At 39.3% G+C, this 27,138-nt stretch overlaps 1 protein-coding gene across 2 annotated transcripts in view; it reads right to left on the bottom strand.

Annotated features, from left to right (window-relative positions):
* LOC148351641 (cysteine-rich motor neuron 1 protein) overlaps nt 1–27,138 on the bottom strand; it is a 51,671-nt gene that overhangs the window by 1,303 nt on the left and 23,230 nt on the right. For both annotated transcript variants that reach the window (XM_088355134.1, XM_088355135.1), the window contains exons 5-13: nt 25,503–25,682; nt 20,659–20,862; nt 19,250–19,378; nt 18,839–18,992; nt 15,713–15,834; nt 12,882–13,100; nt 11,823–12,038; nt 8,296–8,517; nt 3,590–3,715 (exon numbers count right to left, since the gene is read on the bottom strand). In XM_088355134.1, coding sequence (XP_088211260.1) covers nt 3,590–3,715; nt 8,296–8,517; nt 11,823–12,038; nt 12,882–13,100; nt 15,713–15,834; nt 18,839–18,992; nt 19,250–19,378; nt 20,659–20,862; nt 25,503–25,682 — 1,572 coding nt within the window. The remainder of the gene's footprint in view (nt 1–3,589; nt 3,716–8,295; nt 8,518–11,822; nt 12,039–12,881; nt 13,101–15,712; nt 15,835–18,838; nt 18,993–19,249; nt 19,379–20,658; nt 20,863–25,502; nt 25,683–27,138) is intronic.

The raw sequence follows: 27,138 nt of genomic DNA, 5'->3' as shown, positions 1-27,138 counted from the left end.
CTCAATACAAAACTCAATGTACTGTCCATCAATTATATGCACCGCCTATCTTCACTAGTGTCGCCGGGATGCTGGAGCCCATCCAAGATATCTTCTGGCAGTGGGCAGGGGAAACCCTGAACTGGTTGCCAACAAGTCGCAGGGCAAATTTAATGTACTCTACTGACCAAAAGCCATGCTGTGCCATGCAACTGATCTTAAGCTCACCCATCCCTTGCACACAAGACGAAGTGATAAGAGAACTACTACATAAAAATCCTTATACATGCCGCTATTAGTGACTAACAGGGAGTACATGATAATTATCAGGTTGACAGTTATTGAACTGATAACAGCCTAATATAACATCAGTTTTCAGCTTGATAGCAAAAAAATGTACCCGTTAGTGACCTGCTGCACGCTAAAATATTCAATGAGCAGACACTACTTGTTAGAAAGATTCCAAGTGTTTATGTACAGTGTAGGGGAAAACGCTGTTACGAATCAGCATTCTTTTTTCCAGGAACGGGTTATCTAACCAATTCTTTTATTTCGTCGTTAAAACACCAAAACACTCATTTCATTTTTCATTACTGTTGCTGACTGTCACAAGGAGTGGGTTACTTTGGCTGGAGAACACCAACGGCGCAGTTTTCTGCTCTCCGCCTGGTTGTTTACGTCGCATCTTTTTGGATCATAACATTCAAAATAGCGAATATCCTTTAGTTAGATAATGATTAATAGGCGAATAAGAGCTGCGAAAAAGGTTAGCCACCAGTGCTTTTGACATTCGTGGATGCAGCGGCAAGAAACTCATGTCATTCGTGAAACCAAACGTCTCAATGAGCTGGCTCTTAGAGGTTAACCGGCTCCCTACCAATCAACAGCTGGTTTCCTCCAAAAAGCTTTTTTTCTTCTTATGATTGGTTATTGGCATTTTGTGTTGTTGACTTTAAAATTTGTTGAGTATAAAAATTGTTCAATCATGTATATTTTTTTGTAGATTCATGACTATTTTAATCATATTTTCCTGTGTTTTTCAGTGCTAATGTGTTAAAAGTAAAATGTAAAGTACATTTTTATATAATCTCTTTTGTGATTGTATTTTTCCCCTGTGGTTTGATTTTGTTTCATTCTTTTCATATAAAGATATGCAAAAAATACTTGTACCATTTTCTCAAATTTTGTATGTTTTAGAATTGAGGCACATGAAAGTGTTCTCTCATTTCTCAGTTTTTGCTGTTGAAATGCCTTAATCATTTTGTAAAAAAGTGTTGTAATAGCATGTTATAGACACAAGAAAATGTCCTTAAACTGTTGAGCAGTGAAGGTGGTATTTCAAATGTATTCAATCTTGTAAACCGTAAATTCCGGACTATAAGCCACTACTTTTCCCCCAAACTTTCAACCCTGCGGCTTATTCAGTGATGCGGCCAATTTATGTAATTTTTCTAACAGCCGCCAGCGGCGCTCGAGTACAAAAGGAAAGATTTAGACCTGTGGAATATATGCGCAGAGGGAGGCTGCAACTTCTTAGCTTGTGCACAAATTAAATTAGCGTAGACATATCCTCATCATGCAAATTGCAAAGAGAAAGGCACATGACGCAGCTTTCAAGCTAAACGCAATCGAGCAGTCCGATAAATAAGGAAACAGAGCTACTGCACATAAATTTTACTTTGCGAGTATGTTGCCAACGTGTTTTTGAATAAGGGAGCGTGGGACGACGTCTATATGACAAAGTCTCTTTCCCATATTGAAGATAGACTATATTGATGACGTCAGATATAAGGAGGAGGATGAGGACGATTTACCGTGGTTTCTACATGTACGGTTTGATTTTTTTGACAGTCCCATTTACTGTCGCGAGCGTGTTGCTAGTAGCATTTTGCTACCCTTCACAGGCACGGTTTGGGATGAAAGTTATAATATTATTAAAGCTTTGAAAACTCTCGGTGTACTGTTTTTCTTTGTAAATATGTGTAACCATGTATAACATGTATTTATTTTAGAGACTCATTCTGATATGTTTTCCACGGGCGAATCAAAAACGGGGGCTGATGGGAAGTGGAGTAAAGGTGAGACGTGTTTGTGGACGCAACGGACAATAGTGGATATATATTTTTCCCACCCTTACCTTTGGAAATATAATTTTTTTTCCTTGGATTATTTTCAACCGGACCCGGACTCTGCAAGTCTGCATCAAACGTTAAGTACCGGTATCAATTTCCGTTAATTTTGCCAACTGTGGTTTGTGGACTGTGTACTTTATATCTAGTTTCAATCGCGGGTCGGGTTTCGGTTAATTTCATGATTGTGTTACATGTTATAATGTGGGCGCATGTGGCTTATGTACAGGTGCGGCTTGTGTAAGTACAAAAGCGGTTATCCTCTTAAAATGTGGTGGGTGCGGCTTATAATCAGGTGTGCTCTATAATCCGGAATTCACGGTAAGTCGTTCCCTAATTTTGAACTCCAGTGTGTGTTTAATGCTAGTTTAAATAAGATTGACTCGTATGCTAGCGGATTAAGATTGACAGCTGCATACACTGTCAGGAAATGAGTGTCTTAATCGCAACACAATTTGTTACTTTTCTGTACTAGACATCCTCCTTGCTGGTTTGGTTTTAATGAAATGGACGTGAACAAAGTAGCATTTCTTCCTTAATTTTGAGCATGCGACTTTAAATCAAGTGTGCTCTGTAGTCTTAAAAATCAGTACATCATAGGCCAGGGGTGGGCTAACTAAGGCCCAAGGGCCACTTTTAATCCGTCTCGCCAAACTCAAATGGTAAAAATATCATGATATTTAATAGTAAAGTACGACTAAAATCACTTGTTTTGGTGCGCCATATGGTCCCCAATGACCTTTTGTGCGTCTCCCCTCTATAAAAATTATATTTTTCAAGGCCAACATTCAAATGACTGGCTATGTTTTTCTGTACTTTCTAAAGAATGAACTCATAGGAAGCTCTATTGCATTGAGTTTATCAATACATACTATCAAATGTAATGCTTATGAATTGGGACCTAATAGAATATTTTGCTTTCATTTAAAGTGTTTGAAAACCAATTTGAGTAATCTATTAAATTATTTCTTGTATGTGTAAATATTTAAATGTGTATATAATTAAATGTGTAATGTGAGTAAGTTTTTACTCTAAATATACGGTTTTATATATAAAAAAACGATCGATATTTTCAGACTATAGGAGTGCCACTATAAACCACAAATTTGCCAGCAACTCAAAGTTGCGCCTTTCACGCCCTTTAGGGCAGATCTGCTTTTAGAACTGAGGAGGTATAATAGAAAGAAAAGGTTAAGTAGAGGACTTTTGGTACAGGTGAGAATTCCTTATCTGGGGCCTTCTCTCACTGTCCTCCGTGCGAGTCTAAACTCCATTGATGTCTTCTCACCTCATTTTGAGTCTCCTAAAGTTTAAAGTTATCTCACCTAAAAGTAGTGATAGTTCGTGGTGTCATTGTCAGTCATGAGCTTGTGGCAATATGGCCGCCCCGCAAGATTGGTAAAACAACACCTTGCTACTTCATTCTCTAACATGACAATAATCAGGGTGTCAGGAAAAATGCATGAGAATATTGGGGTTACCTGTGTCTGCAATAACAGGGGTTTCCGTGACTGCGGCGTCCCCATCAGCTCGCCGCCGCCCACTCGTGGTGACCTTTGTTTTCGGGCCGCCGGTGGACAACAACACCGGCGCAGACGTCGTCATTTCTTTAGGAGACAGAAACGAAAGATTGATTTTCAAAACTGATTTTTGCCATGCAAAACCCCTGCTGACGGAAAAGCGTGTTATTTTTCCCTCCTCCCACGTGTTTTCCCGTGAACAGCATTGAACTGTTCTCTTAGAAACAACCTTTAGCGAGCGCCAAATAATAAAAACAAAAGGCTCTCAATCGGTTTCCATGGGGCGAACAATGGGATCCTGTGCCGAGGTAGGAAAAAGCTGACGTCTCGGCTTCCTGCGGAGCGAGCGTTGCGGTCCGATCGGGCCGGGAAACAGGAAACACGTGTGAATGTGCGGATGCTCCAGGAATGTTTGTTGTGTGTGTGTGTCGCAGGGAATGCCGCAGCTTCTAACAGACTAGCTTTGGAACCCTAATTCAGTTTATAACCCTCATTTGAAGTCCAAACCTCAGTTTAAAACCTTAGTTGCAAATGTATGACTGTATGTATAAATCGGAGCTATATCCCCCTAGTGGCTAGGGTCAAAAACACTGAAATTCTTTTTGTTGTACTATATTTACCGTAAATTTCGGACTATAAGCCGCTACTTTTTTCCCCAAATGTTCATCCCTACGGCTTATTCAGTGAAGCGGCCAATTTATGTAATTTTTCTAACGGCCACCAGCGACATTCGAGTATAAAAGGTAAGATTAAGACCAGTAGAATATGTGCGCCAAGAAAGACTGCAACCTCTAAGTTTATGCATACGTTGTCTGTAAAGTAAAGGTACATTCCGACAATAAGGAAGACACTCTTGATGGTGATAGTTATGAGGAGGAAGTTGAGGACGATCTACCTTGAATTTCACAATTACGGGATGCTTATTTTTGACAGATACGTTTGATGCATTGCGAGCGTGATCCTACTAGCGTGTTGGTACCTTTCAAAAGAACGGTTTGGGATGAAAGTTATATTATTATTATAGCTTTGAAAACTTTTGGTGTAGGCTTTCTTCGTAAATATGTGTAACCATGTATAATATGTATATTTTTGTAATGTATTTATTTTGGAGATTTATTCTGTTATGTGTTCCATGAGCGAATCAAAAAGAAGGGGCGGAGCAAACGCGGGCTGATGGGAAGTGGGGTAAAGCTGAGTTACCGGTAGATCTGTCTGTTGTCGCAGCGGACAATAGTGGATATATATTTTTCCCACCCTTAACTTTGGAAATATACATTTTGTTTCCTTGGATTACTTTCAATGGGACCCGGACTTTACAAGTCTGCATCATACGTTAATTACGGGTATCATTTTCCATTCATGATGCTGATTGTGGTTCTGAGATCGTCTACTATTTATTTGGTTGCAATCGTGGAACTTACAGCCTGGTCTGGGTTACACTTTTACACAAGTTTTAGTTGTGCACACTTGGCTTGTACAGAGGTGCGGCTTGTGTAAGTACAAAAGTGGCAAATTACTTAAAAAGTGGTGGGTGCGGCTTACAAATAGGTGCACTCTATAGTCTGGATTTTACAATAAATTAAAAAAATTCTCAATTCTAAACCCTAGTTTTACACCCAACTGTACTTTGAAACCCTAAATTTAGTTTCAAACGGGTCGGGGTGGTCTGGAGTTTTTTGGCACAATCTTAAATCTAATTGAGGCCGAAACCCTATTTTCAAGCCCTATTTGGAGACCCTTAATTTCGTTCAATACCCCATTTTGTGGTCCAAACCCTAGTTTCAAACCCAAGTTTAGGTAAAAACCTTATTTCGAAGCCCAAAAAAGTTTTAAACCCAAAATTAAGTTAGTGCTAGCCTTTAAGGCATAAACCCTAGTTTCCAAACCTTTTTGGAAATCCTCAATTTAGTGTAAAATTGAATTTGAAACCCAAACCAAGTGTTAAACTTGGGTTTTGAATCTAAAGTTTAATTCAAATCCTAATTTGAGGCCCAAACTTTAGTTTGAAACCATAAATTCAAATTAAGGCACAAACCCTAGTTTCCGAACTGTTTTTGGAAGTCCTCAATTCAGTTTAAAATTGAATTTGAATCCCAAATCCAGTGTTAAACTTGGTTTTGAAACCTTAAGTTTGATTAAAACCCTAATTTGAGGCCCAAACGTTGGGTTCAGACTTTAATTTAGTATTTTAAACTTAGTTTTAAACCCTACTTTGAAACCCTATATCCAGTTTAAAAGCGTAGTTCAAAATCCAATTCGCTGTTTTAAACCTGAGTTTGAATCAAAACCCTAATTCAAGACCAAACTCTAGTTTTCTCAGTCATTGGTTTTCTCCTTTTTGCCAGGTACCGTTATAAATTATTACAAGCTGGTCCTTGGTTTGCTCGGATTGCTTTCATGTTATTTCTCTGTGAAAGTCTTGTGCGGACTAAATTAAACCTGTCAGGTATAATTACATCTGATTTTGTTTTCTTTTAATAGATTCTCTGTTAGCAATACTAGAGACAGAAATCTGATTGTGCATCTATGTTAATCAAATCCGCCAATGGCATTTTAAACAGTCTCATCAAATTAAATAAGATGTTAAACCAATTTCCCAGTATTATGTCATGTGCAGATAATTACTACATAAAAACAAAAAAAGACTAATCTGCTACCATCTTCTGGTATGCATGAATGTTTTTTTTCTTGACTGAGCACTGGAATAAAGCAGAGGTACTGACCAATGGCATGCTTTTTTTGCAAAGATAAAATTGTGTGACCTGTGGGACACTAGACAAGGTTTCACGGCACACTGGTTGAAAAAGACTGGTCGAAATATTAGCACCACTACCAATCACCACTTTCAAGTTAGGGCTGACAAACAAAGTATTAGCCGAAGGACCATTTCATTATGCGATCACATGTTTGTTCAGTTCAAAGGGCCAGTGAATACCTGATCATTAGTTAGAGCAACAAACATGGCCCCAAACAATCTGCACACATGTATGCTTTAGTGCTTTAGTCATGTTAATTAACTGCATTCCAGCTAAATCAGTTAATTCCCCGCTGAAGGCTTGAGTTCTTAATTTACGAACCGCCGCTAATTAGATGAGATTAATGGAAAAACACTTGGGCCTAAAGCAGGCGTTGGTAGGTTGTCAACACAAAAAGCCATTAAAGAAAAATACTTTGTTTTTGGGGAGGGCCACACAAAATTCAAACAGAACCCCCAACCCCACTCTCCACATTCGCATACGATATATTGAAATCTAGTATTTGTTTCGTTAATGTTCCCTACAAATTCATCAGATAATGGTAAGGCCATTATCGCATAATGAATCTGTAAACAGTAAGGCAACCATCACATGGAAAAATCTTGTATTTAATTATTTGCTAATTAGAAATAGTTTTGACAAACCTTTATAATGTGGTATTAATACTAATACCAGCTCGGTGGCCTTGGGGGTATGGCGCCCGCCCTGAGACTGGGAGGTTGTGGTTCAAGCCTCGGCTGAATCATACCTATGACTTAAACATTGGTACCCGTTGCCTCCCTGCTTGGCGTTCAGCATTAGGGGGTTTGGTCACCTAATGACTCCCAACACCTCAGTTGGGTTGAGCGAGGGGGCTGGGAATCCCCTCCTCTGAGTCAATCTCCCAAAAAGCCACCCACTAGGGGGATATGGCTGTGGTATATATATATATATATATATATATATATGTTAATACTAATAAATTTGTGATTTCAAAAAATAAATTCAATCGTTTTTAACCTTTTTCTCAAAAATAATTAAATATCGTCAGTCATGCCATTGTCAGACGAGGTTCGCGAAATTGCTCTGGATGCTTGGCTGGGGTTTTTGGGCGTCTGTTTTTTGGGTTTTCATACAATGTTTAATGAACTTCTATAAAAAGGATTCCTCAGAGATTGTAGACTTATTGTACATGCAGTTAATCAGCTTTTGTTATGAATGGATATTTTCAATGCAACCTACAAATTCAAACTCATGTCAGGAACTTTAAGCGAAAAAACAAAGTACAGCCTGAAGTCAAGAAACCACAAGACCAAGGTGCAAAAACTGAAGTTGTGGTTTCCTGTTGACCTACACAACGCCTCAAATGCAAAAAACTAAAACTTTGAAAATTGGCTGATAACACAAAAATGTGCGAAAAGGTGGCAAGCAGATAACTGAAGTTGCCGTTTCCTGCTGAACTCGGCCTCAAAAAAGGTATAAAAATCTTGCTTCAAAATGTCAGAGACTACTGCTAGGATTGTCGGATTAAAGGCTGGTCTCCAAAATATATTCTGCCAATAAAGACTTCAAGAAGCAGTTCATCTCCAGCCACTTAATTTACCAACATTTTCCTCACCCAAAATTCAACATTGGACAAGATCAGAATCTCACGATCCTTCTTCAAGACGTAGTCAAAACAGGATCTGTTGGTGTACTACCATGAGTGTACACTGTAGTTGAAAATGTTGTCCTTTATATTTTGGGCAGATTGTGCTAAATGTGATGCTTCGAAAACACCAAGATTACAAAGTCACATAGAAGATTACTATTGCCCTTATCATGTCTTCAAGCCAGACATACTCGTGAAAAGAGCCGTACGTTTCCAACTCCTGGCCTAAAGCAATCAACTTTTAAAGTATTTAAAATATGAAAAGGTGATTAAAAACTCACCAAGGCAGTAAGGACAGCATTGCCCCTTGCGCAAGACGGGCACCCTGCAGTTGGCCGGCGGGCATCGCTGAGAGAAACACTGCACGGTTCCGTTGTTGCAGACGCAACTGGTGCACGCGTTGGTTTTCCACGAGTCGCCCGCTAGCAAAACGTCTCCTTCATTGGTGATGCAATATTCCTGCTGGCTGGTGTTCACCGGAAGCAGTGGACTCTGCGTCTCATCTGTGAGGGTAAAAATGCCATTATAGAAAGGACAACAATTTTGTTTTGTGTACAGAGAACTGGGATAAACAATCTTCACGCCAACTAGCTAAAATTGTATGCCACATAAATGAATGAACACGTAATGCCTAAATATATACAGATAAAATAGATACAATTTATTCATAGTTATTTATTTTGTCCCTCAGTTATTTTGTCGTGTATTTCATTGTGTATTTTGTCATTTACTTATTTTGTATGTTCTTTGTTGTGTTTTTTGGAACACGTTTGCCTGGAGAGGAATGGGTGCCAAGAGGCTGTACTTGCCCAAGACACACCACAGGAAATGGTGCCCCTAAAACCCTTGTGGTTAAGGGATCCGAGCAACCAACAATTTCATCATTTATTTCATTGTGTTTTGTTGTGTATTTCAGTGTGCATTCCTGTTATATTTATTTCACCATTTGTTTATTTTAGCATTACTAAGTAGTGTATTTTGTTGTCTTTTGTCATTTATGTCGGGATTTATTTTATTGTGTTTTTCATCGTTGATTTAATAATTTATGTATTCTGTCATTTATGTATTCCTGTATTTATTTTGACGTGTATTTTGTCGTGTATGTATTTTGTAATTTATGGATTTTGGTAATTTGTCGTGAATTCTGTCAAGATAGCAGGAACGAGGGCGCAGCCATCATTCAATAAGCCTAATTGAAAGACATTTTAGCAAAAATTCATATATTTGTGAAATTTGTGGAAAGAAATCACCCAGAAAAGTGTTGACAAGTCGGGCTATCACTGATTTATGATATCTGCCTCAGGCAATTTATGACAGATTGTTAAAAGCCAGCAAAAGCAGAAGTCATTGGATCACTTTTTCAAGCAACCGAAGGCAAAAAGCTGAAATAATACTTATTATTTCGTTTATTCTTTGTTTTTTTTTGTTTTTTTTACATTATGTGTCTCTCATGTTTATTGTGTGATAATTTAATTTGAACATGTATTTGTTTTAGGTTCTGATGCTCTTTTAGGTTTTATTAAAAAAATATACTGTATAATTTTGCGGGGCTTGGAACGGATTAGCGCATTTACATTCAAAATGAGTCTCTACTTACGAAGTTTTCAGGTTACGAAGCTACTCACAGAACAAATTACATTCGTGAGTAGAGGTACCACTGTATTTTGTCATCTACTTTAGAGCTTATTTTGGCTCTTATCACGGCGCATTCTTCATCGTGTATTTCGTTGAGTGTTTCATTGTGCGTTTACTCACAACAATTCAAATAAGGGGGGCAGTTCAGAAAGGCTGAGCTTTTCACCTATTAGTTGATCAAGGAGTGCTCTGATTAATTGCAATGCCATTTTCCCTCAGCTAGCAAGCAGAGGGCTGGGAAGACATTAGTAGCATATTCTTTCATCACTGTTAGGTGAAATGCTCAGCCAACTGGGCTGCCTCCTCATATGAATCAATATGGCATACATTCGTAGGGATCAATTTGTTTTTTTGCATTCTTTAAACTAGTTAACGTACCACAATGCAAAGCTAACTCAGGATTTTTTATCAAAGAATGGGAAACCAAGACTAAATAAAAACCTGAAAACAAGATGTTTCCCAAATGTAGAGTATAAACACGGGACTCCAGCCGACAGATGTTAATTCTGTCAGAACCCTGATCTGCATATTCCATCGAACTCCCTTGGGAACACAGAGTCTTCTCCTAACCTAAGACTTGGCTTAAATCTGAACATAGAACACATCAGTCACTTGGTTCTGTCACCGGCTTGCATATTATGACAACGTTCTAGTTGACCTAGCACAGGTAAATCTCAGTTGCAGGTCTCTTCTAATCTATTTAAGCAGTAATGAGACAGAATCTAAGCTCACAGGTGCAGTCCTGCTTTGCTATTTTATAGGCCTCATGCACAAATGTTCCTGCTAAATGTTGAATAAAGATATTTGTAAGTTTGTGATAGTCATTGACTTCTTTAGGAACAGCTCTTGAAGTTGAAAACAAATAACTGGCGTTGATTGTTTGCATTTTTAGCTCCTCGCAACGACCAAATGGCGCAAGTTCCTAATGCTAGTGTCCAACTTGGCTACGCTAACCACAAATACCAGTTGCTGTTGCTAGTCGGCATGCAAGCCAAGCTCGAGGCTCTACTGATTTAGTTAACCGGAAAAGCAATGAGATTCATGTCGCACCAACCACCAAAGCGATGCTAGTCTTTAGAGTGGCTAGGGGAAAAATTATGCCCCGGAAAAACTACAAAATAAATAAAATTCGTGTTATTATTAATCTAATAACAGTGCAGCTCTTTTAAGATCCTGATCAAATTCACGTCCTTTAAAGTTCAATAGCGTCATATCTAGGGCTCAAACGATTTTTCTCAAGCAGATGAGATATAGATTTTGGGGAAACAAAGACAATTGATTATCGATAAATTCGAAAAATCTAATAAAAAAAAAAAAAAGTCTACTTTCATAGTTAACTCCAAATAGATGTCAATACTGATTCATGCATTTTACTTGCTAGTTGCTAATGCTGCACAAAACAATATAGTCAATCAGAGGTACTATCCCAACTTTCGTGATTTCACATTTTTAGGTTTAATAAATTTAGTTAATTTAGCCAATGTTCGAATGGTCATAATGGGATTATTACTGGTAGCGGATTATTAGGCCGAGCCCTCATGCCATTTCTAGTCTCCATGATGGTGGATATAGGGGCTGTGCTAATTTAACTAGAAGCAAAAGCTATGAGATTCACGTCGCACCAACCACAAAAGGGATGCTAGTTGCAAGACCGGCCAGCACAGCGTTAGCAAAAATATGCGAAATGGGTACTATTGTTTCTTTTAAAGAGGGTGATCACATTCAAGTCCTTAAAATGTAATAGGGTCATATTTAGGGTTTACGCAGACAGATGCCAATTTTCGGAAGAAAAAGGTATATTTGCTGATAAATCATCTGATTAATTAAAAATAATTATATCATGAAATAAGAGTAGCAATGCTTAATTTTATAGTAAACTACCAACAGGTGTAATTAAACATTTTAATAGATGCTTAGACAATACTGAATTTTGCATTTTACTTGCTAGGTTGCTAATGCTCCACACAATAAAATGATGAATTTAAGGTTTTTCACAACAATTGTAATTTCACGGTTTTTTTTTGTTTGTTTCAACAGAGGAGAAACAATAGTTCATTTAGCCAATGTTTAAATATTTACAACAGGCCTATTATTACTGGCAGTTGATGAATAAGTCGGGCCTTATTCATCTCGCCCAACCGCATTGGTTCAATCAAGGCTTGAAGCAACTTACCCGAGCATGCATGACAACAGGTGTCCTTGTCCTTGGTTGGCGTTGGGCACAAAGCTGGGGGACAGACTTCGGTGTCGCATAGGACGCGTCCCTGCCTGCAGGTGCATCTCGTACACTCGTCCAGGTCCCAGGTCTCCCCTTCCACGTAAAACTCCCCTCCAGGGGCCCGGCACACTACCATATCCATCCCCTCCGGCAGACCGCTACCAGACTCATCTGAAGAGTTACAACAGAAAAGAAATTACGTCACATTGAAACATGTTGAGACCCATAAATCATATTAGACAACAGTTAGGATCTGCAAAGTTTGCAAGCTTTCCTCAGAATGGATAGTGGACCCTAAATGACGTACTACTTTGCCGTTTTAGGTTGGTAATGCTCTGCTTTCATGGGAGACTTTTGTAAAAGTTGTACTTTCTCACACTTAATGCCAGTTTTATGACCAAAGCACAAATAGCTTGTACTTATTGCTAGAAGTTGCCAACCTCTTCTGAACACTGATTGAAATTGTAAAACCCCTCTCAAATTAGAGTAGTTGTGAGGCAGCTCCATGCCAGGGACAACTTCAGATGTTTAAAAGACATTGAAAAGACGTCTTTCTATGACTTTCCCTTGGACTAAATTTGGACCACTTTGAAAGAGGTGCGTAACATTTTTAGGGGAACCAAATTTAGTCCATGTTGTATGGGCTAAAGACAGCCTAGTTTCGGGCATCTATTTTTGAATAAAATGTTGTCTAAAACAGACCACAACAGACATGATCTAGGGGAGACCTTTGTGGAGGCTGTGGTTGCACTTATGGCTTGCGCTACAGTTCCCCTCTCTTAGCTGCCGCGGATAACGTCCTCTGAACACTGAAAAACGTTGTGAGGCAGCTCCCTGCCGGGCATAACTTTAAAACCGGGCTGAAAAGACGTCTTTGTGCGACTTTGATCTCCAAGTACAGTATTTTTTTCCTACCCAAAAAGTTGGACAGTTAACTTCCCATCATATTTAGTGATACCCATCAGTAAAAGAGGTAGTCTACACAAACCAAAAGTCTCAAATTAAGTGCCTTACCCTCACAGGTAGGACAACAGAGGTCATGCTTCATGACCGGATGAGAACAGGTGGGCACAGGACAGGATATGAGCACACACATTTCCCTCCCAGAGTGGCAGTAGCAATCACGGCAGCCATCGTGCCAGCTCTCGCCTTCCTCATAGCGGTTGCCGTTTGATGTAAAGCAAATGTTGGGGAACGGGATGGGGGCGTTTGTGCTGGGGGAATGAGCATTCTCTGGATGAGGAAAAGAAAACGACAGTTTAACATGAAACGAGAAGATAATTGTTTAAAACAAAGGTAAAAAACTGGTTCAAAAGTGGAAAAGCATCAATGTGGGTCATTTTTGCTCACTGAAGTGACTTCGAAGTTGTCCTTCTAAAGGCTCATGCATGTGGTGCTTGTGGAGATAGCTACTAGCTTTTCACGCTAACTTTTGTTAGAATCCTTAACTGATGATAACTAATGAACAATGATGCGCTAATGTTTTAGCCTCCTGTGTAGCATTGCTTCAGCTAGCCTGACTGTTTTCCCAACTGTGCACAAAAGAACATTGGTTAATAGATTAGCTTTTAAAGCTACTTGGAATGTCCTTGGATCAGAGAACTAGCAAAACTGAAATGTAAAAAGCATTTTCTATTTGGAGCACAAATGTTTCCTTATTTTGAGTTTTTTTCCACTCCATAAATAATTAACCAACAGTGTTTATTTGGAGAAACCAAATAATGGAATTTAGTCTCCAGGTAGGCATCAGTTACACTCAGTTTGATTACGTTGACGGTTTGCAGTTTTCGGTTTTTAATGTTTAAACTCCTCTCTAGGCCAAAATATTTATAATGCTGGGAAAGTAAAACAAAAACCCTGACTGTAAAATGAAGTAGAAATGGGTCATCTAAATTCTGAGTTTGTGGTTCAGGGAATCTAATTAGACTTGCAGCTATAGCTACTGGATAGAGCCAAAAACCGCGCAAAACCCCAAAAAGGCAAACATTTGAATCTCCAAAGAGGAGCAGCCAAAGGTCACAGGAAATCAAATGTGCAGATTTAGAGAACAAAGTCACGCATAGATTCGCTCCACGCTTGCATCAGTTTACTTTTCCACTGACTGACGGCAGTTGGAGTCTGTGCTTGAGGAGTAAAGCTCACACTAGCCTAGCGATTGGCGCCACGAATTCTGCCAATTTTCTCGACCCGTTTTGCTGATCGCAACACTCTTATACCAACCGCAGGAATTTACAGTAGTTGATGTGAGTGAAGTCGACGTGCTCTTATAAACAAAGACATGGCAGAGTGTTGCCAGCATGTGAACTTTACACAACGGGCCAATAATGCACTAAAACGTAATACATGTAATTATCCAGCTCTCCCACTGAGGTGTTTGCCACTTTATTGCTTGATGGCAGCTCCCGAGACCGCCAAGCTCCTTCCACTCTTTAGGCCACATGTGTCAAACTCATGGCTCGCGGGCCAAATGTGGTTAGTCACATCATTCGCTGTAGACTGCGAGAGCTTAAAATGTCTTAGCTATTAAAAAAAAGTGTATTGACCAAAAACTGCATTTCCCACAATGCCTGTCAACTATGATTTTCACGGTAAGAGCTCAGTTAAATTACACAGTGATACCCCTTCATATTACATTAATTCTCTTTCAGATCTTGCCCGCAATCTAGAATTTCTTGGATCTCAAGCAAATTTACAGATGCCAAATAACAGAAATTCAATTAATTTCTTTCCAGACTGCCAAAAGCCTCCAAATTGACCCAAAATAGCTATAATAGCTAAAATTAAAAGCACATTGAAATAGTAATTGAACATAAAAATACAGTAATAAGATAAATAAAATCTGGAAATTCTCAACCCTTGGATTTTCTCACGTCGGGCGAAATTGTTGCTCAGAAGACATCTCTTATTTTTAATTTCTTGTAGGTCTATGTAGAGATGTAACACTGTATTTAATTCATAACATATTGTATGTGCAACATTTTTTTCAAAAACAACTGGAATATTTGTGTATTAGATATCTAAAATTCAGAGTTACTCCAGATTATTTGTCAAATATATGGCCCGTGGGCTGGACACAGCCCATTGGATGATTTATTCCGGCCCGACAAATTTCTGAGTATGTAAAAAAAAAAAAAAAAAAAGAGTATCTATGTCATATCTACCAAAAGTTCTGAATTTTTATTTCAATAAATGCAAACCAAATGCTCCCTCTAGCTGCTAGAGGGCAGTGAAGGACTCTCAGCTTTACTAGGGCTATCTTAGTTTGACCTGATGTAATCTAATCTTATTGCCCATGCACTGCTAAAACATTTATTTTGCAATTCTTATTTATTTGTTTCAAACAAGTAGGACAATAAGGGCAAAAAAAAATTATATATTTTTTTATTACTCAAAGTTGAGTTTGTATAGTGTGGTGAGTTGATTCCGGTGTAAAACTAACAGTTAATGCATTCAATGGCAAACATGAAAATCATTTTTCCCAATGTTTGTGAATAAATGTGTCATACTTAGAAAACATGCCTTTTAGTGTGTGATTACAATAAGTAGGGTAGGCTACTAATGTAGTCCAAATGATAAAGAATCGTACGAGAAAAAAAAGTTATATTTCTAGATAACATTCGTTTACTGATCCAGACCGCCTGTGAGCAAACTCTAGATCTGGCCCCAGAGCCAAACAGAGTTTGACATCACGTGTTTTACATGAAGGAGTAGTTACACTCATTTTACATACCAAATTATATTTAGTCACATTTGTAAGTGACATAAGGCCCTTTGAGGACAGCCATTACGCTGATGTAGCCCTCTGTAAAAAGGATTTTGACACCCCTGTTTTAAGCAACATATACCTTTACACATGCAGATGGAGCAGCCCTTCTTGTTCTGTTTGTAGCCATCACTGCAGTGCTTGTCGCAAGTGAAAGGGGGACACTTGACACAGCGACACATCTCGCAGCCGTGCTTGTTGCGACTGCGAAACACAAAAAGCCACGAGACAAATGTCAACGTTTGAATGCGTGTGTGCAGTGGCAAACGGCGGAAACCAGATGCCGGAGTCTGACGGGTATAATCGACATCTGGACCCGCTTTCCCCCCCACAGTTTCTGTATTGGCCGTCTTTAAAAGGAGCCAAATAAAAAGCGTGAGAGGTCCATGCGGTTTGCACGTCGCGCAAACTCGCAATCTGAATCTAATTCTGATGCTTTCGGTCGAACCCGTTGCGTCATTATTGTTCCTCGGGCACGAAGTTTGAAACGAGCACAAAACATCCTTTGCGTAATGATGACGACTGCAGATAAAAGCGAGCGAGAAGACTTCAAAGGTTTAACGTCTGGTTCCGTCGACAGTGAGCGCACAGTGCGTGATATTTCCCATTCGAGTCATCCGAGCACTTTGTGAACTTCGAAAATTGGCACATAGGGAAAGCTAAATAAGCTTTCAAATGATGTGTGATGCATCAAACTATTAAAGCCCAATTATACCGGTGATAAAAAGCACAAGGAAGAATACAAACTACCAGATCTCAGAGACCAAACCACATTTTTTTTCCTAGCCTTTCGAGAGCAAAATGGCAGATGATTATTTATAAAAAAATAATGTATGTATGATAATGCATGTATTTTTTTAGCCAAGTGTTTCTCAAGAGGTGAGTCAGGACCAAACGGGGGCTTGCGGAAACCCTGTCAGTGAGTTGCGGTCTTTTGCAAAGTAATGCTAAGAAGAAGAAAAAAATGGAGGGTCATTTACAGTAGATGCTGATAATATCCTGCTCAATCTCTTCTGTCTGTTTAGTCATTCATCGCGTTTGAGAGGGTCCACATCTCATTTTATTGTGATTTTGTTGTTTATATTTCCCCTTTCTGCCTATAATGAAAGGTCCCAAAAAGTTTGTGATATGGGGAATAAAAAGTGGAAAAAAGCTACAACAACGATCGAATAGAAGAGGGAAACAATCGTGATATACAAAAATGGTGTTTGCCATTGAAGCGCGACAAAGGTACAGTAAATGGTTTTAAAAAGGTTATATTTTTAACTTTTTACCAGTTTATTAATCTTTATTAACTACATAATTAAATGATCCATGTTTATTTACACACGTTATAAATATATTTAGTTCATTTTGGTATGTGGCTATTTTAAAGGAGTATTAAGTAGTGGCTTATGTGCGATGTAAGCTTGTATGAGAGTATATGTGGTACTTGAAACCGTTTTGGTTTTGCTGGTCATTTTGAAAAAAAAAAAAAAAAGTGAATATATTCTACCATCTCTGCTTTAAACAGCAGTCAATTCATTGGATACATTTAAAAGTGATTTTTGTTTATGACTTGGGTCACAGCTTGCAATTAGGGTCGAATGGTGGATCCTGAAGTCAGACCAGTTGAGAACTAGTGATTTATATCATGTTATTCGTTTTTATTTAAATGAAGTTTTTGTGTGACCAGGAAATGCGAAACAATACACACAGTCTCCACTTTCATAGTATGGTGGGGCCTTAAGACGATCATTCTGGGGGCCTTAATAGGCCAGCAGGCGGCTAGTTTGACAACATTCGCAGAGAAGTTCTGTAGCCGAGTGGTTGTGTGTTAATAAACTTCAACAGCGGTTTATGAATAATGGGAACTCATTGCTGCTTCATCCTACTCATCTTTTCACCTCTAAGGCCCCACGTGGAGATATAAATCATGCCCTCCTTTGAGCATGGGGCCCCGCCTGGGCGTGTTCGGAATACAAAAACGATCCCGATGCGTATTCATCACACAAAAAAACGCTTTCATCCCAGTGCATTTTTGATTGCCGTGTTGCGACGGGTAGACAGTTTCTAAAACAAAAGCCATTATCAGGGAAGCAAACGCGCGTCCAGATATTTGATCTCCTCCCAGGCTATGAAAAATCTCACAGTGATTCACTTTCACATACACGCGTACACAATTTTAGGAGGCTGAGCAGTCGCAGCCCAATCCAATGCAAAAAATAGACCGTCTCACGGACATTCTTTCCGAAGATAAGAATTCCTTCTTTTAACTTGAGCAGTTTACACATAAGCTGTGGTTTGCGGTTGAGTGAGGGGGAAATAGCTAAATGTTGATGCATTTGTGAGACCTTAACCCTTTGTAAGACTGCGCTAACTCTTGACGCTTGAGAAGTCACACACCCTAGTAGCACAAAATCATCGTATGTTGCTCTTTACAAAAGGCTAAAAAGACTAATTTTGTGGGAATAAGTACTAATACATTACAATGTATGGCAGGCACAATTTGAGTCGCGGGCTGCATTGAGTTAAAATATTTGTCCATGGGCCATCTATCGAATGTTTCTCATTTCCATTCATGAATAAATATACATGCAGATATGTACATGTTAAATGTCTTTTTTTTTTTTACAAAGACAAGCACATAATTACTAAAAAGCTGAAAGAAAACGCGCATGAAAGCTGCTTGGCGTAAAATATAAACCCTATATTTGCAGAGAACAGTGGAGAATAGTGCCAGATTGCAACACACGTGTCTTTATTCTGTTTTTGTCTTTCCCAATGTTATTGACGCACAGGTGAAGAAGTGAAATAACTATTTAACGTATCAGAATACACTATTCAAATCAGAGTTTCTGGCATTTAAGTGAAAATAGTGCAATATTGAGATATGCTCTAATGCTTTATCGTATGTCATCAGTACCAATGGTGGCCTAGTGGCAACGCCCTCACCGCCTCGACCCAGGATACAACATTGTTCCATGAAATGTATTGTAATTTGGGCTAAAATACGCAAGTATTCCGTTTAATCTTGTGTAAAAATGCACACCTACAAAGATTTTATCCATTTCCAATTTCAACCACCATATTCTGCGGTATTTAAGGCGCATCAGGTTATAAGTCGCATAGTTTGGAAAAATTTGTAATCTTTTTTTTCCTACTTCAATTTTCTAATTGTACTTCTGTACCTATTAAAATCAACTTATGACCAATGAGTTGTACTCACACAAACCCATGGGGGCAGGTCTTGGTACAGGTCATAGGTCGGCACCTGGGTACAGGGATGCTGCACTCGCAAACCTCACAGCCAAAGTTGTCCTTCTCGTACCCCGTGGGGCATTGCAGGGAACAGTGTTTTCCAAAGTCGGGGCAGGAGTCATCTGAAAGAGTTGAGAGGGAGGTCAGCTCCTGGAGATGATCTTTTCAAGACACATTAAAAGTGTTTGGCAATTTGCAAGAAAAATCCCCAATGTCTCCTTTATGGCCTGTTTTCACATGTTAACAATTTGAAACCCTCACGTCTACTCCATCTTAATGTCACCCCCCTTGATCTGCCTTTACGTGTATTGATATATTCGAGGAATAGCACGATACTTCGAAGAATTTTGTTTGATGCAACCAAGTAAAACAAACGTACTATTGAGGCACTGGCAGAGAAGGCATCCATTGCCGTCTTGATAGAAGCCATGAGGGCAGTCGTTTCCAGAAAGGCTGCAGTTTTCCAAGGGTGGGCACAGCATGGGGCTGACCGTTTCATATGAAGGTTCTGGAGGAACAAAGATGGAGTTGACTGGAGATGACAGCAAACATATATCAAAATGGAACAATTATATGTTGTCAGATTTCTGTTAAGTTGAAAATCTGTTGGTTTGGACGTCACTCAAGAGGGGTAAAAAAGCCACAAAGCCTGCCACTCAGATCAGGGTTCCCAACCTTTTTTGAGCAAAGGCAGAATTTTGTCATTAAAAATTGATAGCAGGGACCAGTTATGTTTTTTTTTTTCAAATTTAAAGCTCAAAGTTTTTCTTAAATTGACAATATCAAGTTTTTCTTATCATTTGTAGACGCTTGCTCGTGAGGTAAAACAAATTATTCATTTTAGTCGATAGCTATTCAGTAATTTTCAATTTTAAAATAATTTTAACCTGTTTTTCAACTTATACCATTTTTTTCTTCTTGTTTTTTCTAGAAAAACTAACAAAAATACTAAATCTGCTAATAGAACAAATATTTGTACTAGGTTCTAACGTTTTTCTGATTTTGAGAAGATAACCAAAAGCTTCAAAAAACGATTTTTACTTTAAGATTGGGCTACAACAATGATAAATCAAATGAACACCATCAAACAAAATCAAGTGTTTAATGTATTTCCCTGTACTACCCAAAGAGCCAATAATTACAATATAATGGGAAAAAAGTTGTAATCTGATGCCACCTATTTATATGGATGAATGTTACAGCTACTAGGCTGATCATGTGAGGGGAGCATAAGGTTTTTTTTTTGTTTTATTATAAGTATCTCAATTATGGGGGTTGTTTTGTGTGTCGGTTTACAAAACCCACATTAGGTTGTTCTGTAAAAGTGTGAAATTTTTAAGATTTTTTTGGCAACGGCGGAGGTGCGTCAGGCAGAAACGAAATGCAGGTACCGGTAGTTCTTACCTGTGTCCTCATCTAGTAAACACAAAAACTTGTCTTTTTGCACAAGATTGTTTTTTTTTTGATCCAACATTTCAGTTAGAAGTGTTAATCACTGGAAGAACCTGGAATATTTGCAGATAAATTAAATAAAGAAAAAGTTGAGGGACCTCAGGGATGGAAAGCAAAGAGACAAAAATACACGTGTAGAATTGTGAATTCCTAATGATTTTGCCACACAACATTGCACTAAAAAAGTTCCTCACATAAAAGTGAGCCTCATTTTAGGGGAAACAAGAAAAAAAAATGATAGTTTGATGTGCACCTCCACTCTAATGAGTACGTGGCAACCTTGCCTCAGCAGCAAACCTGTAGATATAAACCACACTTGAGGCAACGGGACTTTACCTTCACAAAAGGGGCAACACTCTCCAGGGATCTTGACGGGGTTCTGACAACTCTGCTTGCAAGCCATTGCCGTGCAGTGGGGCTCGCCATCCACGCACTGGCAGAAGGTGCAGTCGTCCTCTTTCCACTGTTCCTCGTGGGCTCGAAGCTTGTGGTTCACCCAGCAACTAGCCTTGGTGCTGTCCACAGACAGTAACTCCACATCTGAGAAGAAAGTGACGCATACAGTGAGCAGGGAAATAAAAAACTCATTCAGATTTATGTGATCGTTTGCTCTGGCGACCTTGGAGCCTGTTTGAATGTATGTTGTGTGCCCCTACTGTAAGTAGGGACCGGGAATACGATACTCTAAGGTTTGGAGAGCTAATACGAAGAGGAAACTGGCCAGACACCAAAAGCTACGAAGACGACGCAGTTGGAAACGGATGACTTGTGTTCCTGACTTATGAATGGACTGAAGTTGAACGAGCGTAAGAAATACGGCCCCTTTTATCATGCGGCCCCGACATGCTTTTAACATGGTGGGGGAACGGTCGTAAACGCTCTGCAGAAGCCGAAGTATGCGATGGCGAAGGTCACTTGAGATTTGACTACAAAGTGGGAGGAAGCTAAGATGTATCGTCTAAAAGTTTTGAGACAGCCCGGGATGATTTGTTAGATTTGGATCGTTCCTTTCATATAATGCATTCATATTCTATGCTTTTTGTTATACAACTTTTTGTCACTGAAGAAAGATTATGACCGTTAAGATTTCAGTAAAGATTTCGACCTGATTTTTTCCAAGTGTCTTCAATAATTGAGCCATTAAATCATTTTTTTGTAGGAACACTGTATTTATTTGTGTAAAACATGCATTTTTTTAACCTTAAAAAAGGGTGCAAGGCAAAAGGTTTTATACAATTCAATGATATCGCTGAAAACGGGGATCAAACCCAAATTGCAACAGTATATATATATTTCTGACTCTTTTTGGGAGATTGATTCAGAGGAGGGGATTCCCAGCCCCCTCGCTCAACCCAACTGAGGTGTTGGGAGTCATTAGGTGACCAAAACCTCCAATTCCAAACCCAAATGCTGAACGCCAAGCAGGGAGGCAACGGGTACCAATGTTTAAGTCTTAGGGTATGACTCGACCGAGGCTTGAACCACAAGCTCCCAATCTCGGGTCGGGCGCCATACCCCCAAGGCCACCGAGCTGGTTAAAATTGCAACAGTAAGAGCGCCAATTCCTGACCTACAGACCACCAGTAACATAGATGGCAGGGAAAATGAATCAGATTTTCTGTCATTAACACACTATTTTTAGTCATGGTACCAGAGATGAAAGTTATAGAACGGAGAAAAAAAAAAAGGAAATCTTTACCTAAAATTGGTATTTGAACCGTGTCCATTATATTTAAATAATTGAAAAATCCACTGTTGTAATTGGTCAATCATATGGACAAAGCATTAACTCAGTATGGGATAGAAATCAGCACAGAAACAACCAAGGTAATGACCAAAATCCCCCAGGGTATCACCACAAACATCAACATAAACCACTCAACCTGTCCTCAAATTTAAGTATCTTGAAGCTGCCGTGTCCTCCTACCAGGAAAAATGGTAGTCCAATCACATTGATTTTGAAATTTCCTACTCGATGTGAAGTAATTGGAATACTGCAGAGGAAACTTTTGAAAATTTTATTTTGAAGCTATGATGTGTCTTCTACAGTGGACATTAGAACCCAATACAAGCAAAATTGAACTTAATTGTGAAATTGTCAATCTAACAAAATATCAAAAAGTCAACTTGACAAAGTGTTTAACATAGACACAACTGTCAATTTGTTTTACTTTTGTTAAATACTATTCTTATTTGGTATACTTCGGAAGGCAAACTTTTTACTGTTGCTGCGACACCTTGATGCATGAGTTTTATCCGCCATCCCTGGAAGACACACAGCACCATATTGTCTCAGAAGAGCCATTTTTGACGTGGGAGAATGTAGTCATCTTCGCCGGGACTTGCTGCATGACTGCTTGGACTCGAGCAACTAACTTCACCATGGAGCATTTTGAAGTCAAGAAGCTTGTTTGGTTTCTTCCCCAGACACTGGCAGTCACTATTATACTGAAGCCAAGTCAAAAAAGTGAAAAAGTGCATACACTATCCAATTTTTAGTACAAGAGGCCATCCGGTAGAAACTCAACATTTCATCAACCAAGTCCACACCACCCATGTTGGTGTTGTACTGCGCAATTCCCAGTGGCCCCCTACCTTTGGACAAATCTTTTCCCTTTCTTGGACCATCTTATGTGCGTGTCTTGAGGTTCAATCCCATAGGCAGATAATGCCATGACCACTGGCTTGTTGTTTAACCACTTTTGACAGCAAGTTCAGGTGTGCTTTGTCTCATTACCAACTCTGCTGACCAACTTATTTTCGGGAAGAGCTATTCGGTTATGATCTTGCAGTCCTTTGGAGCTTTGGTTTAGTCGCTGTCATTCCGGTGTCAAGGAGACTAATTGTTGTAAAGTACCTTGTGGACCAGACTGTCAATTGCAGAACAGCTTGTTCCCAAATGCCCTTTTTCCTCCTGTAGCTGTGAAAGTCGTCTTGCTTTGGTAGACCACAAAATCACAAACTAGACCAGTTGGTGAAGCCAAGACAAATATTTTCAGTCCAGCTGGGTTTGGTTTTCCCAGTACATACTGGCGTACTGGGCTTTGACCAGTAAAAGGAACCATTTTCTCTTCAACGCACAATTTTTCTGTTCTTGGCAGACTCAGGCAGCCTTGCCTTACTTTGCTCAAGAGAGGAGCCTGATTCTCAACAAAAGATTAATCACTCGTTGTTTTGTCATCTGAAAAGTCAAGGTAATTTATGAGATTGGCGTTTCTCAATTTGTACAACCGATTTCTGGTCATGGATTCCAGTACAATTTTTACTCTAGTACTTAAGGTTGAATACATTCCAATGTTTGGATTTTAAGAGCAAAATGGCCGAAATAACTTTGAATGTCCATCACAAAGGACACTTTTTTACACATTTAGATAAGAGGCTCAAATACACTTAAATTAACGTAAACAACACTTTAACATGTTCATAAGAATCTTTTTAATACAATGCCAACCGAGTTTCAAAACAAAACGTGTTTGAGAAAATGTATTAAACACTTACTTCTCCTCCCATAATAAGTGCTTGCACTGAGGGAATCTATTTTCTTCTACAGTGAAGTCAAGGTAACAAAGCCCCAGCCCTAAAAATTCAGTATAATTAGAAAAAAACTGAATGTCCACTATAAAGCCCAAAAGTTAACGCGATTAGATGCACTGGGTGGGAGATATTTCAGTTTAGAAATGTACCCAACAGAGGAAAATTTTGAACTAATAGTAGTCAAAAGGATACCAGAAGAGGGGTTTCAGGACCAGAAATCATGGCCATAATCGCTCAAATTAGAGTTGCACTTAATAGCCTAAAACCTGTCTGTCGAGACAAGAAAATTGCTTTGAAATTGAAAAAAAAAAATCTGACTCATGCAATCTCTGGTTACCACCATCTTCCTCTATGCTTGCAAGTCATTGACTTTCAAAGCAGCGCTCCAAAACCCAGACCATGAAGATGCAATGCTACAGAAAACCTCTCGAAATCAGCTACATAGCCCATGTGACGAATGTAACAGTACACAACACCATCAAAGAGCACATTGGAACTTGTCAACTGCTCGCAGACGAGACTGCAGCGATCACGTCACAGGATAATAAGGACTGGCCTTGATTATTCTAAAGGACACAGCTGAAGGGGGCAGGTAGAGAGACAGACAGAAAAAGAACTGGGCTGACAACATCAAGGAATGAACATATGCCAATTTTGGCACAACCCAAACCTAGAACAGAAACATTCATCAGTAGAGAGCTGTCCAGAATCTTCTCCTCAGTGGTGCTGGATCGAGGCAGTTAAGGGATCTGTGAATCCATTGATAATTGTCCAAAAGTGTGACAAACATTAATTTTAGGTTTCAATTTTTACATCATTATTAGCGACAAAATTTGGGGTCAAGGAAAGCTAAAGTAGTTGGATCCAACTACTAGATCTACTGAGTTGACAGACTCATTTAGGTCTGTCCTTCTACAAAGAGCCCTTTTTGATGAAATACGCAAACTAATCGATCTGAAGTCTAAATACATATTTTCGATTTTGAAATGTATTTTGATATTTGTGATTTGTCCAGAGGCGGCACGGCGGATGAGTGGTTAGCACGTCTGCGGCACAGTTCTGAGGTCATGGGATCAAATCCAGCTACCAGCCTTCCTGTGCAGAGTTTGCATGTTCTCCCCATGCTTGCGCAAGTTTCCTCCGGGCACTCCATTTTCCTCCCACATTCTAAAAACCTGCATGTCAGATAAATTGGCCGGTCAAAATTGTCCCTAGGCGGGAATGAGCGAGTAAGTTGTCATTGTGTGCCCTGCGACTGGCTGGCAACCAGTTTAGGATGTCCCCTGCCCACTTTCCGAAGACAGTGACTTGAAAAGTGCTATAGAAATACAGTCAATTTATCATTTAGGATGGGCTCCAGCACCACACAACCCTACTGAGGATAAGCTCTGGAGATAAAAGATGGATGAATGGATCATTTGTCCATTAAAACTAAGAATCAGCAATAAATAGCAAAGTTTGACTTGGTTTTACTGAAACTTAAAGATCCATAATAAGCATATTACACCCATATTTAATTTTTAACATTTCAGTTGACAGAAGAATCACATCAGCAAAAAAGACCAGTAATGGACCAATTCTCACAGCCACAGTATCAGCATCTGATAGGAAAAAGTGGTTGCGAGCAATCCCAGTTAAGAACTTACCAATACAGACGGGGCAGCACTCGCCCTCAGGAATGTAGAAGTTGTCACAATCCAGTTCAGCGCACTCCGCCTTGGAGCAGAAGGAGATTCCGCCCCGGCACTGGCACAACCAGCAAGGGTCCATGCGGTACACTTGGCCATCAGAGAACTCCTTCCCGTTGTGAACACACTTTGGGGAAACTAAAAAAAAAAACGGAAAAAGAAAAACTTCATTAACTTTCAAAGAACCTTAAGCCGGCACACAGTGAAGCACTGGGGTTTGCTTTGGTGCAAAGCCATTTTCATGATTCTCCTCTGTTGGCACTCAGAGAAACCCACTGAGGAACACATTGATGGATGAGGTTAACCATGCCGGTTGGTGTGGTGGGTGCGTAGACAATTAAGCCAAGGCTAAGAGGGGAACCGCCAACCATTGAAAGGGTGTCAGCCAATTGCTATACAGAGTAAAAGAAAACAGAAGTGGTTCTGAGGGTTTGGCCTAAGTTGGGCATAAGGGCTCAGAGTGTTAAGAGAAACGCATTACAAAGGAACACTTTCCTGAAATGCAACTAATTTTCTCTGTAACGTGTTATTGATAACATGTTTTAGTTCAACTGTCATTTCAACATGGCGCGTTGCGTCTCCATTTTTAAATCAAATCAAAGTTTACAATGTCTTCATTTCTTTGATGATATGTACTTCGCTTACAGAACAACATGTAACCTGGATTCCACCAGCAACAGAATAATGGATACAACACTAAAGGAGGGTGGGTGTGTTTATATCTACCTACAAAATACAACCAAATACAGTGGCACTGTATTTGTATCTCAAGCACAGATTATGAGGGCATGTAATTTTTCCCTACTAATCTCCTGATATTCATACATATTCTTATCTGTTTACATCCAAGCCTGATTTAATCTATAAAATAAAATACTTGAATCAGGGGTCAGTTCAAAAGCACATATTTGGCTGTGGCACCAGTATGGTAGGCAGCAAACGTGGCTTATACAGGCACAACAAAATCAAGAATAAAACAGTACAGAAGTTACAATAAAAGAGTGCTGAATTTTGGTCTTTTTATATGTAAAATTATATTCGCAATCCACCATGCCTGGAGAAGAAAGCGAAACTGTCTTAGACGTTATCGGAAAAGAGAGAAGGAAATTTGAGTGGTTTGTAAGGGCACGTAAAGACAAAATGGATATGGTATTTCTCGGCTGTTCAACTGCAAGCTCTTAGGATTGCACAAGCCAAGAAATGTAAAGGCTTCACTGCTCTCACAGGTTGGTGTACACGTTTTCTTCTATTTTTTTTTTATGCTGTGGCTATTTAGAAGCAGTTTTAGGGGATCGGCTTTAGTGCGAGTGTATTCGGTAACTTGTAACGAGTTACTTTTGGGTGTTAGTTAACTTAGGGATAAAAACTACTTTTTAAATGTAACTATTAAGTGTAAATAATTACTTTTACACACCAAACACCGAAAGCTGCAGGCAGGTGGCGTCAATCAATCCCCCCCATTTCTGCAATAGGAAATGTCTTCTTTGTTAAACCATTTTGAGAACTATCGGTTAAAACATGAACCAGTACCAAAAAGTACAGAATTCCAGTTCAGTCACAGAGGCCAAGCAAAACCATCAATTGTATGGAACAA

This window comes from Urocampus carinirostris, chromosome 15, assembly GCF_059441175.1.
Source record: "Urocampus carinirostris isolate Australia breed hairy pipefish chromosome 15, RoL_Ucar_1.0, whole genome shotgun sequence".
In the NCBI taxonomy this organism is placed as follows: Eukaryota; Metazoa; Chordata; class Actinopteri; order Syngnathiformes; family Syngnathidae; genus Urocampus; species Urocampus carinirostris.
The sequence above is the reverse complement of the archived record's forward strand: the minus strand, read 5'-3'. Positions and strand labels throughout refer to the sequence as shown.